Source organism: Eriocheir sinensis, chromosome 17 (genome assembly GCF_024679095.1).
Source record: "Eriocheir sinensis breed Jianghai 21 chromosome 17, ASM2467909v1, whole genome shotgun sequence".
In the NCBI taxonomy this organism is placed as follows: domain Eukaryota; kingdom Metazoa; phylum Arthropoda; class Malacostraca; order Decapoda; family Varunidae; genus Eriocheir; species Eriocheir sinensis.
The window spans coordinates 13,345,832-13,359,291 of NC_066525.1; the positions used below are offsets into that span (position 1 = coordinate 13,345,832).

The 13,460-nt window shown below is 39.8% G+C and overlaps 1 protein-coding gene across 1 annotated transcript in view; it reads left to right on the forward strand.

Moving 5' to 3' along the window:
• LOC126999968 (neuroglian-like) overlaps positions 1 to 13,460 on the forward strand; it is a 45,259-nt gene that overhangs the window by 27,602 nt on the left and 4,197 nt on the right. Inside the window, exons 10-20 of the mRNA XM_050863279.1 lie at positions 13 to 227; positions 1,683 to 1,870; positions 2,649 to 2,828; positions 3,704 to 3,941; positions 4,315 to 4,433; positions 5,097 to 5,286; positions 5,874 to 6,127; positions 6,345 to 6,526; positions 7,502 to 7,673; positions 8,247 to 8,461; positions 8,738 to 8,835. Of these exons, the coding sequence (XP_050719236.1) occupies positions 13 to 227; positions 1,683 to 1,870; positions 2,649 to 2,828; positions 3,704 to 3,941; positions 4,315 to 4,433; positions 5,097 to 5,286; positions 5,874 to 6,127; positions 6,345 to 6,526; positions 7,502 to 7,673; positions 8,247 to 8,461; positions 8,738 to 8,835 (2,051 nt within the window). The remainder of the gene's footprint in view (positions 1 to 12; positions 228 to 1,682; positions 1,871 to 2,648; positions 2,829 to 3,703; positions 3,942 to 4,314; positions 4,434 to 5,096; positions 5,287 to 5,873; positions 6,128 to 6,344; positions 6,527 to 7,501; positions 7,674 to 8,246; positions 8,462 to 8,737; positions 8,836 to 13,460) is intronic.

The window sequence follows — 13,460 nt, forward strand, 5'->3', positions numbered from 1 at the left end:
TTTCACTTCCAGGTGTAATGCTGTGACTGACAATGACTTGGATTTGAGCATTCAGTGGCTGACTGATGGCAAGCTCATTGACTTTGAGCAGGAACCTCGATTCGTGCAGCAGTCTGACTTCTCACTGAGCATCACCAAAACAACAGAACTTGACTCTGGGAAGTACACGTGTGTGGCGTCCACTGATCTGGATGAAGTCTCTTCCACGGCCACACTCATTGTTCAAGGTAAATTTGTTTTGATGATCAAAAAAGTTTATAAAATTACTGAACTAGCTTTTCAAAAGTATTTTTATGAATACATATTAGAGATTTTTCTCATAATATTTACTGGAAAGTGCATTGACAAGTTGAATTGCCTGAATTTGTTTCCTATGTGATAATGCCTTCCTTAGTATTTTTTTAAGAACTACCCTGTGGGCAGACAGTTTAAGAAAGATAATGGAATATGAATACTTCCATGTTTTTGAAGTTTATATTTACTTCAAAATTCATGGCAGCATCATTTCTGAGTGTTAACCCCTTCATCACCAGTACGTACGCATGTACGTGATAGGGGATGCACTACAGTGTGTTTAGGGGTTGATACTATGGACTGGAGATACCCTGAAGCTCCGCCCACAATCACTCAAGCAAATCAGTGACTGCCACATCACAAGGCTGGCTAGCTCGGGGTTGCCATTTGGGACTCGGTGCTTGTCTTGCTTCCATAAGAGATGGACCCCGTACCATCGTTTAGTGATGCTCACGCATCATTGTCCTCCCATGTGGCTCAGTTTACTTGCCCGTGTGAGGCTTTTTGTCATTATTTTGATGAAGAAGTGATTGACAAGCTGTGTTTATGGATGAATTCCCGGGCTGCCGAATATTTTGCCACGACTGGGAAACAAAAGGTGAACGGGTTGGTATGGAGAGCTGTGATACGGGATAAAATGTACGTGTTTATTTCCATGGGGGTCATGAAGTTACCTCGGAGCGCGCAGGGGGCGGCGAGCGCGAGCAGTATATGGGCCCGGGTCAGGTCATGGAGGTAATAAGGGTGGAGAGGCCCACAGCGCCGAGCGCGCTGTACTGGCAAGTGAACCCAGTTTTCGTGGTCTCAGCTGTCAAATCAGCCGCCATATTGTTCAAGCCGTGAGGTACGAATACAAGGGTGTAGCGTGCCTAACATGGAGGGCGCTTGCCCTTAGAGTACCGCATCCATAGAGTACCATAATGTTTTTATTTTCTCTTCTTAGTGTTTTCCAGCACTTGAACATGCAGGCATATGAAATAAGAATAATTTTGTAATGTATTACTATAAATATACTGTAACAGATAAGAAAGTACTGTACATGATATCCAAGAAGCGCAGTAATGTATTCACGATCACCAAGAAATGCGGTGAGGACAATGCATTACCAAGATATGCAGTCTCCTTTACAAATACAAGTTAGAAAATTGTAAGCGGCAAGCATGTACTGCCAGTCTGCCACACGAACCCTCATGAAATGTCACACACAGACAGGTGGTCTGGCCGGCCACTCATGGAGGTACATCCATGTGGCCACTCCTCTCCGGCTTGAACAATATGGCCGACTGACAGTTTAGTGGCTTCAAACCGTGAGACTCCATGCCTCCCCCTGGGTCAGGTAAACGGGAACCGAGTGGAAGGGGTTAATGCTTATTTTTTCACTCCCCTAGATGTGCCTAACCCACCCCAGCTCCTGAAGGTGACCTGCAACATTAGAGATGCCAGTGTTGAATGGCAGCCAATGGGTGACAATCGTGCTCCTATCCTGGGCTACATCATCCAGTACAACACCAGTTTCACGCCAGATACATGGGAAAGTGCCTTTGACTCCGTCCCAGCCACCAGCACAGAGTTTACTGTGAGTATACATCATGTAGGATTGGTAACTTGGGGTTGACAGTCATCAAGTAGCTATCTGAGCAAAATAGATTCTCAAACATTTGGAGCAGATTTTAAGTAATTGAAAGAACCAATGCAGAAATATTTTGTTGCTCAGCCCTTGTGCTTGGTGCCTCATGACCATGGCAGTGGTGGCTCCATGACTATCTAGCCCAAGCAGTCAAGGGAGTATATGAGTGAGCTGAAGGTTACAGCAATGATTTCCCTTGGTCTTTGAAGCATTGTACTTTTCTCAACAATAGATTTAATGCTAATTCCACTGCTGATGTGTTCCCCATTAAATGAGAGCATCCTTTCACCAGGCTTGATAAAATTTAATATTTTACCTAGTCTCGTGAAAGGAAGCTCTCATTTAGTGAGCCAAATCTGTATAATTTTGTGTTCAATCCAATATGTGCATGATCTTGATCTTGATGAATAATGCTCAGGGCACCGTGCAGGTGCATTACACGCATGACATAACATGCATGGTATGACTATCATGTAAATGATGATTTGGATATTGTATACCAAAAAAGGTCTTTAAAGCTTCAGCATCATATGAATACATTTTTTTTTTTTTTTTTTTTAAATTAGCATATATCAATTCTTGCCTGTATTTTAATACTTTATTAATAGTGCCTTTTCCTTTTCCTCTGCAGTAAATGCAGTGAGTCTGCCAAGAGTCATAAGACTTGTTTGATTTGTGCCACCTGTTTAAGTGCTGAAATAAAATTTGATTCATCTTTTTGTTCCAGATCAACCTAAGCCCTTGGGCAAACTATACATTCCGGGTAATTGCCCGCAACAAGATCGGTCCCTCCCGCCCCTCCGACCACTCTGACATGTGTACAACTTTGCATGATGTTCCTTACAAGAATCCAGATGGTGTGGAGGGCAAGGGGTCAGACCCTACCAACCTGGTCATCAAGTGGTCGGTGAGTTGAATGAGCCCCAAGAAAACACTTGGCTGTCCACTTTTGTTGTGAGAACCTGAGATTCAAACTGACAGACTTTTGTTCATGTGTTTCACTTCTCAGGTAAGGTTGGATCATATTGAACAAGGCCATAAATCAGATATTTCTGATGTGCAGCTGTATTTTTTAATCTAATGGACAACTGACATCTTTGCATAGCTGGTAATGAAGAAATATTATGTGTTGAGAGGTGCAGCATTTCTCTTTCCATAATTTTTAACCAAATTTGCTTCATCCCATTCAATAGTCGTTTTACCCCCATTTCCAAAAGACATTCAAAATCATTAGTTTTTTGAGGGATTGCTTGATTACTGTTCTGTTCGCTTTTGCATTTTCATGTGACACTTAAATTACTCGCTGACGCCCACCCAAAGGCCCAACCATGTATTCACACCAAATCTAGAACATGTATTGTTTGGTTCATTCCTCTCCTCATCATGTTCTGCTCTCCAGGACATGACCCCAATGAGTTGTGTGATTCAGCCTTGTTAGTGAATTGTTGTGACACCCACAAAGGAATACTTGCTAAGAAAACATTAAAACCCCATAAATAGAAAACCAAAAAATACTAAACAAAGCCCCAATATCCTGGTGAGCAGGGCTTTTTTCTTCCTGTCTTTTTTAGTTCTGTCATGAGGAGAAAAGGAACATCATGGTCGGTGTCAAATACTGGTTCATGGTTTAGTCATAATCAGAAGATGCATAACCAAGTAGACTAAAAATAAATATATTTATAGTAGAAATTTTTCATTGTTAGCAACTCCCAAAACATTTGAGTACCTTCAATGGGCCACTCTTTAGATCAGATAAACTACATGAATAATTTACATCCACAGCCAATGCCAGAAATTGAGCACAATGGCCCAGGCTTCAAGTATCGCGTGTACTGGAAACGAGAAGATGCAGACAATGCAAGATGGAAGACGGAGGATGTTGTGGACTGGGAGCAGGATCACTTCGTGGTTCCTAATCAGCCAACCTTCAAGCCCTACAGACTCAAGGTGGAGGCTCACAACGACCGAGGAGAGGCAAATGTTGCTGCTCCTGAAATCCAAGGCTGGTCAGGGGAAGCAGGTGGGTTAGAGGCCATGTGTCTCTTCTGCTGAGGTGGTTTTGCTTTCTGAGTTCATAAAACATTAAGAACTTAAAGAATTGCCAGTTTACAGTGTAACCTTACAGTGAAATTGACCAAATCCACTAATGATTCCCAGATGGCCAAAAATTCTAAATATAGAGAAGTGTATTCCTTTATATTAGAAAGTGGAAGATGTCATGTAGAACAAATATTTCAGCCATGCATTAAAACTAGTGAGCACATGAAAGGAATGAAGTAGTATGAATCTCTTGGTACTTGTCATGGTTACATAGGACAGTGAAATAGTGATGTTTGCCGATGTTTTTTTGTGTGTGTTTGTTTGTGCCTAAACTCTTGATGTGTGTGGTGCAGTGCCAACCCAGGCACCACTTAACCTGACGCTGCTGGAGCTGAAGGACGCCACCACTGCCCTGCTGTCCTGGGAGCCCGTCTCCAACGACTCCATTAATGGCCACTTCAAGGGATACAAGGTCTGCTGATTCTCAATACTGCACTTGTTTTTCTCTATCTGTCTGTATGTCTGTCTCTATTTCTTTCTTTCATTCTCTCCAGTCTACATGTCATTATCTGTTAAGTTCAGTTCCCAACCATGTACATCTATCTTGTTTGTTGTAAAGCACTTTTTGATTGATTTCTAATGTTTTGATTTGTTTTCCTATTCTGCTTTTTAACTCTTGCATAGTTTTCGTATCCCATTATAATAAAAAACTGTCCATGATTATTAACATTTTGGTATGCCTCTGAGTTGTAGTATGCATGCAGTTCTGTAATACTATGTGAAGATCAGTTGAGTTCTATTTCACCCAGTGTCCTTTTGTCCCTGCCCCCCCTGTTTTTTTGTTTTTTGTTTTTTTTTTTTTTTTTTACAAAATCTGCTAAAAATCAGTTTTTGGGGTGTGGGTGTGGGCCTTAGTATGAGTTGGACTCTCAATCTCCAGCAAGTACCTTCCTGACAAGAGCAGGGCTCATAATAATCGAAGGCTATTATAGTGTGTGCATGTGTGTGTATGTATTTACCTATTTGAAGTCTACCGGGCCTGAGTTAGTGTGTGTGTGTGTGTTTTTAAAAGTTACGTCATCAATTAACCTGACATCAGTAATGTATTATATACCATGCCTGCCTCTCTCAACAGATCCAGACATGGACTGAAAAGGAAAGCGTTGAGAAGGCTCGAGACATCATTGTGGAAAATAACTACGAGCCCACGGCCCTTGTCACCTCGTTTGTGCCCTACTCAAAGAACTTTGTGCGTGTCTTGGTGTTCAATGGGGCATACGATGGACCACCTAGCCAAGAGATCAACTTTGTCACTCCTGAAGGAAGTAAGTTTCTCCCCAGGGTAGTGTTGAGTTGTTTCTGCATTGATTTTGTTTGACTACAGCAGTATTTATCAGCCTCAAACCATTCCTGTCATTTTGTTTATTCTTTGGGGAGCATCCCCCTCTGCAGGAATGTTTCCATTTTGGATTAGTTAATGAGTTGGTGTCATCCTGCACATCCAAAGTACTTGCAAGTATTTGCTGATTGCCATATTATGTAAACCAACCACTTTTTTGTGAAAGCATAACTTCCACTGTTCAGTAGGGTTTTCTGTATACAGTGTGTGTAACAAGACTTAAGTATACCAACAAAGCAACTAGTTTAATCATGGTCACAGGTTCCTCTTACCATGTGAAGGACTTTTACCCCTGCACTCAGATGAACACTGGGAATGGCTTATTTTAATAATCAAAATCTACAACAAGGATCTATATAATTAATAATGCCAGTACTAAGCTAACTTCTTTAATACTATAACTTCACACATCTCCCTTCCTTTATGTGGAAATGAGGTCTGAAAATGACAGTGATTATTAAGACAATAAAATTCTCAAGAGTTTGTTGCATTCCACTTATAACTTCCTTACAGAGCCAGGCCCTGTGGACTCCTTAGATGCCATCCCACTGGGTTCATCAGCATTCTATCTCATTTGGAAGAAACCCAAGCAGCCCAATGGTATCTTGACGGGTTACCATATCTACTATCAAGAAGTGGATGGCACCCAAACTGGCCCCGTCTCTGAGCGTGACCCCCCGATCCTTGACCCTACAGTGACCAGGGCCAAGCTCGCCTCCCTCAAGCCTGGTACCAAGTATCGTATCATCATCAAGGCGAGCACAGCAGTAAGTAATTTGCCAATGTTAGAATATCCAGCTGCAGCTTGTAAGCCCCATTAAAAGAAACATGTTAATTAAATCATGGAGCTCAGTGTAATGAAATAATTACAGGCATCAATCATCCTCACATAAAACCAGCAAATATATGAACTTAGGATTGCAGACTACATAAGGTGTTTATAGTTGGCATCTACTTCTGTTCAATTCCACATAATTGCAACAGATGGGTCAAGGCTCTGGATACTTTATTGAGAGAATGACGAGGAGCAACGGTGCCACACCTCCTGGCAAGCCTGGCCTCATCTGGCAGCATGAAAGGGCCAAGCAAGGGGAGTCGGACATCAAAGTCACCTGGATTCCCAACACAGAGAGTAATCCTGGATCACACTTCTTCATCAAGTACAGGTACGTGTTTAACCGAGCAGTTATGCATAGCATAGAAAAGTCAGGGAGTCAGGGGGGTCAACTTTTGGACAGACAGTACTAATGGCCAACCCAGTCATTGATTTGCTCTCAGATTACCAAGTGTACAGACATTTGAGAGAAGGAACCTGAGTGAAGGGAAAACTTGGTAGCATTGATTTGGCAGCTTTAATCCAAAGCAAAGAGTTGTATAAGGAGATTATAGAAGCCATTGATCTATGTGCAACACAACAGTATACCTGCATGACTTTCATTTCATTGTTACTTTATAGTACATAGTATAGTAAGGATATACGAGTCTCTCTCTCTCTCTCTCTCTCTCTCTCTCTCTCTCTCTCTCTCTCTCTCTCTCTCTCTCTCTCTCTCTCTCTCTCTCTCTCTCTCTCTCTCTCTCTCTCTCTCTCTCTCTCTCTCTCTCTCTCTCTCTCTCTCTCTCTCTCTCTCTCTCTCTCTCTCTCTCTCTCTCTCTCTCTCTCTCTCTCTCTCTCTCTCTCTCTCTCTCTCTCTCTCTCTCTCTCTCTCTCTCTCTCTCTCTCTCTCTCTCTCTCTCTCTCTCTCTCTCTCTCTCTCTCTCTCTCTCTCTCTCTCTCTCTCTCTCTCTCTCTCTCTCTCTCTCTCTCTCTCTCTCTCTCTCTCTCTCTCTCTCTCTCTCTCTCTCTCTCTCTCTCTCTCTCTCTCTCTCTCTCTCTCTCTCTCTCTCTCTCTCTCTCTCTCTCTCTCTCTCTCTCTCTCTCTCTCTCTCTCTCTCTCTCTCTCTCTCTCTCTCACTCTCTCTCTCTCTCTCTCTCTCTCTCTCTCTCTCTCTCTCTCTCTCTCTCTCTCTCTCTCTCTCACACACACACACACACACACACCTTTTATTATTATTATTATTATTATTCAGAAAGAGGTGAGGCAGTAGGACATTTCTTGTTGAAGGTCAGTCATTCAAGTTTAATAAGTCGGGGAACTTTTCAGGTTGTATGGGGAGAGCATTGTCACCACCACCAAGCCAGAGCTCTATGAGGACTTTATCACGCTGAAGGGCCTGGAACTGGACAAGGTCTACCAAGTGTCTGTGGTGGCTGTGGATGGAATGTTTTCTACTGAGTCTGATGTGGAAGAGATAGAGACCCATAGCACTGGTATTGTGAGTATCTTTATCATGCTGCCTCTTTAGAACAAAGACCAAAAGAGTGCTCAAATCATTGCACAGACCAGTACTACTGTTTTCATTCTGGATCATCTGATAACAAAATATGTATTTTCAAACACCATAAAAATGTTTTGCAGTAAGATCAGTTCACTCATCTTTACCTATCATTTAACAGATGACTTACTTGTCTGTCATTCTCACTTCATACATTTTGAAGTATGCCCATTACATTGACACATAATGAATTTTCAGTTAAATATGGGGCCTTCATGGTGTAGTGGCCTAGCTATGAATCCATGGGCCTGGCTAGGTTCACTTTCAGGACAGTTCAATCTACATCCAGCTCAATTAGCTACTCATCCTCCCTTTCAGGATAGTTGATAAATGGGTGCCTGGGAAAATCTGGAAAATGTAAACTATAGTAACCTGGATCTCACTCTTGCCCTGTATTCCAGGCTGAAGGGCCAGTGCAACAGAGATCAACACTGAGGTCATGCACAGCTTAGTGTATGCCCTAAAGTTTATCTCTGCCTTGAGTAACATAAACTTAATTTCCTTGCGTTGCAGACTTCAGGAGTATTCATTCGAGAGACAGACAACATTGCTACTCGTGGCTGGTTTATTGGCATGATGCTAGCCATTGCCTTCCTCCTCCTGATTCTCATCATCGTCTGCATTGTCAAACGCAACCGTGGAGGGAAGTATGCCGTCCATGAACGAGAAGCAGCTCACGGCCGCACAGACTTCAATGAGGAGCAAGGTTTTCCAGAGTTTGCACAGCCGTAAGTCTTCATTTTTTATATATATATATATATATATATATATATATATATATATATATATATATATATATATATATATATATATAATATTATTTATTTTATTTTTGTTTTATTTTTTTTAAGCCAGTGAGAAGTTCTTTATATCTTTCATCACTATAGCAACACATGAGGATGCATTTACATTATGAACTCTGCTTGGCCTTCACCACAGGAAGTTTTACAAATTCAACATTAGTTACAATTGAATGTGAATAAATTGAAATGTTTTTATTGCAGACTTGATGGGGCTAAAAGAGATAGTCTAGGCAGTGATGTGAAAAACCCAATAGAATCAGACACAGATTCAATGGCTGAGTATGGTGATGGGGACACCGGTAAGTTGAGCCTCCATTGTTACTTTGAGCATTTACCTAGAATGAAATAATTGAAGTAGTTTCTGCATTGTTTTATGTATGTGTTGACTTGTGATTTTTCTTATATATAGCAGTAGCTGTATCTTGTCCTTGTCTTTGTTTGCCATGATTATCCAAAAGGCAGATTTGTAGCAATACTTAATTTATTAGCATTTAAAGTAGCTAGTCCTCATATTTAAGTTGATTCAGATTAATTGAAACAAAATCTTTATTGTGTTGTTGTCAGTTTGTTCAGTAGCTAGCAATTTTTGTTTATCAATTATATTCACAGAAACTGGAGGTCATTGGAAAGCTTGAATTGTTATGATTTTTAAATACAATTGGAGATCCAGATAATATACTCCAGAAGGGAAATACTGTAAACAAATTATTAAAAAGATAGCATGCTAGTCCTATACAACAAAAAACTAAGTTGTTACTGCTCTCAGTCAGTTCAGTGGCGATCTGATTATTGCAGAACTCATTACTTTACGACTGCAATAGGAGTTGTAAGGAGACATCAAGGAATGATCTAAATATATATATGCAGGAGGATTATTTTAGAAATCCTAGATTGCATTACAAGCAGGGAAAGAGAACTGCTATTTTTCCACCTTATCTCTTGAGTCAACATCCACACTCCCCCCACAATGTGGAAAGATCAGTAGAATAATTTTAGGGAATATCATTTGTCTCTACTCATCCATGAGACACCAACACATTAGAGGAATGTGACTGTGAAATGAAGCAGAAATATTTTTGATCTGTCCAGACAAGTTTTAGGAAAGCACATGCCAAAAGTGTAAACATAACGAAAGACTGGGATGAAACAGTAAGGAAACGTGGAGCAGTTATAAGGGTTTGGAATGATAAGCCTGTATAGAGTTGAATTATATTTGAAGAGAGTGAAGTACTGTAAAAGGACTGTCAGAAGCACATATGGAACCTTCTTTCTTATGTCCTTTCATTTAGATAGATTTGCCAGTTGTATTTATAGGATATGATCAGTTATTAAGAGCAAAGCTATGCAGTAATTGTCAAGTTACATGGTTAACTCAGCTTTACGGCATTTCTCACATTTTTTTGTGCATATCTGAAGCAAACATTTTTTTGGATAATCTCAGCAATATTTGTGAACCTTGACATGCATATACCTGTCCTGTCTCCTCTGAAACACCTTCATACCTTCTTGTCCTCGAATTGCCATGTGTTCGTCCGAGCACTTAGCACCACTCCCTCCTCCTCCCTCCCCCAGAAGATCTTGCATCTTGGTTTCAGTGACCTTCATTTCTAGAACAAATAGATAACTTTTCTGCTGGTTCTCCTTGAATACAGGATGGGTAATAGAAACTTACTTGAGGGCAGTCTTATATTGTTATTCATTAATCATTTTATTTGAGTTCGGCATTTTCTACTTATTTTCTTCATAGCAAAAAGTTTGTACAATTTACAATTTTCAAATTCTCTTGTTCATTAGATTTTTGCTTTCATAAATATACCTGTCTTAATCGTCATACATTACATTAATTTTGTTAAAAGTAAATATTCAACATTAAGTATTGAAAGTACCCATAAGGTTTTGAGTTCTGCAGTGGTAGCTACATTGTTTGTTTTGAAGTGTGCTTAACATCACTTTGCATAACTATACATACCTTGATGTAGCTGCTAAGTTGAATGAGAGCTTGCACAAACTGTAATGATTTTTTTTATGCATTCTCTCTTATATATAAAAGATATGATTAGAGTGCACTATTATTTCTCTGTGTCAGAACAATACAAACAGTATTAAAGGTATATAAATCAACATATACCTACATGCACACCAGTATTGATGATGTAATTTCCAGTTTTATCTCAGGCATGCTGTCTTGCATAGCATCTTACAAAATTTTATGGCTTCATACTGCAACCCTTGGTGGTTCATCCATCATTAAATAAACATGATGCCCATTGCCATTGCCATGCAGTACCCGTCACACCAAATCACTTTGCTGCCTGAGTCTGGTGTGTTTGTTTACTGCTGTGGCAAAGGAAAATACGGGAAGACTACTACTCATACCATCATGAAATTAGAGCAATTTATTTAATTTTTTTAGTCTTTGACCAGAGAAATTCTACGAGTGTAGACGTTTAATTCATATCTGTGCATAGTGAGGCTAGTGCTCGTGTATATATTACTGCTCATAGCTTGACTGTTTGGCCCCTCCCAGGATCAGGTATGGCAGAAGATGGTTCCTTCATTGGTCAGTACGGCAAGAAGAAAGGAGAGACTTCATCCAATGCATTTGCCACCCTAGTTTGATGTTATTCCTGCATTCTTTTACATGTAAGCTTGGATTTGATACATATTGAAAGGTTTGATATTCTAACTACCTAACAGTTTACATCACATTACTCAAAATTAAGTAACTATTCAAGCATATCCAGAATACTTGGTGAGTATTTTTTTCTTCTTATTTTTTTTCTTTTTCTAATGGCTAATAAAGTGTGCAGTGAAAGTGGTACATGGCTTCCTCTTGAGACACCTCTCATGGTCACTCAGGACATGCTCAGTGCAATGCTTATTTAAAAATCAGTTAGGCAGCTTAAAAGAATTTTAATCGTCAAACTGAGGTTAAAAGAATGAAAACCAAAAGAATTTTGTTTAGATGAAGATTTGGAACTTTTCCATGAGCAAATTAAGGAAAAAACATGGCTGCTAGTTTTAGTTCCTCCAACAATAACTGTAAAGGCAAACTTCACAAGTGGTTGAGTTTTATAACACACTCTGTTGTAGCACTCCATCCTACAACTCTAAACAATCCCTTTATTTCCTCCAACTATTCTTATTCATCAACATGTTCTATTTAAGTTGTAGCTTATCTCCATTGTCATTATTCTAAAAGAATTGATTTTCTTAAATGCATGGAAGTTTTATGGTCATAGAAGGAGCTCAGAATTTAATGAAGCTTTAGTTTGCATTGTTGTGTGTTTGCTGATAATTACTTGCATATTGAAACGTACCTGTGTCCAGTGAGAATATTACTTGAGAAAGCATGTACCATTTTCTAGCAAAGCAGCTGTGCACCAGCACATCACCAGTAAGGTAAATATTGTATGATACTCATTAGCATCTTGGATTGCAATTTCAATACACCAATGTCTAGTTATACGTGAAAATTACATTGTTTTATAAAACTAGCAGTGTGAAGTTGCATATAACAAATACTCATTTCAGTGTGCAAAAAGAGAAATGCACTCCACATGCTTTTGTATCATCTATAACCAGTTTATCTTCATTTTATACAAAATGTACAGCTAATACACCACAAGACAGAAGTGCTGCCTGAGAATTAACCCACACACACACACACACACACACACACACAGGCATCCTATTTTGTAAGTCACTCCTAGTTATCCTGAGCCTAGACAAAGTGGAATCTGAAAACTCAAACTGCTACAATTTTGTTTTATATACATACTTGTTTAAAAGTTGATATTATTTAATCTGTCCCCTCTGAAAAAAAAAAGTTTCTCTAAGATGAAGTTGATAAATATTTAAAAAAGAGGAAGTAGCTCATGCCTAACAATCTTTATCTAAGTGCATTTATTGGCTTTATGCAGGAAACTGGATAGGGTTGGAATTTCATGTAACTTTACTTGACCCCCAAACAATCTTGAGTGTTTATTTGCAAAAATTATTTAAACATAGTGTTATGCCATGTTGATCATTCTTTGCCCTTCACAGTGTCCAGCTTTATTCCTAATTAAAGGCCACTGGTAGACTCATTTCCTCTATGTCTTGATGCCATTATTACTGTAACAAAATAACAAGACAGGTTGAACACAAACTCAATGCGACAAGTATAATACAGGAGAAACATGTGGACGCATTCGACTACTGGCAGAGACTGATCTTAGCATGGGCAGGGAACACTCTTTCTTATGCAGCGTAGTGATCACGTGATTCATGTGCAGGGTAACGATCATGTGACTGTACCACCACTTTGCAGCAGTGATCACAAGGTGGCACCACAAATTACATACAGATCATATATAGATTTGGGGTAGGGAAATTTGAAGATCAGATAAGTGATCAAGTGTATAGCAATGGCTGCCTCTATTAATTGTGATACTTAAGGTTTTGCTCTTCATTAACCCTCTCGCGCACTGGGACGCCAATGGCGTGTAAAACTTTTTAGGGCCAAAGTGCACCGGGATGCCGTTGGCATCCATTTGAACAAAAATACTACTTTTAAATAGTTATATTCACTCCAATGGCGTCATTTTTTGTTTGAGGGTAAGTTTCCTCACCCTCTCCGAAATTAACTAATTGGCAACACTCTCCGCGTCCACAGATTTGAGCGCAGTTGAGAAAACAGACAGTTTCCGTTCACTCTCTCATCAGTCGAGCTGCACATCTCGCTGCTGTGGGCTTTAAACTTTTTGTGGGCTAGCGCCCCCATACGGCCCAGTGATAATAGTGTTATATAGTGCAATACAGTGATTTGATTAAGTGCAATTTGTGTTCTCTTCTCTTTATAGGCAGTAGCTTATTATATTTTGTGAATTACGTAAGGACGTAAATGCGTAATGGCATGGAGGCCCCTGAAACCTGAGGAATA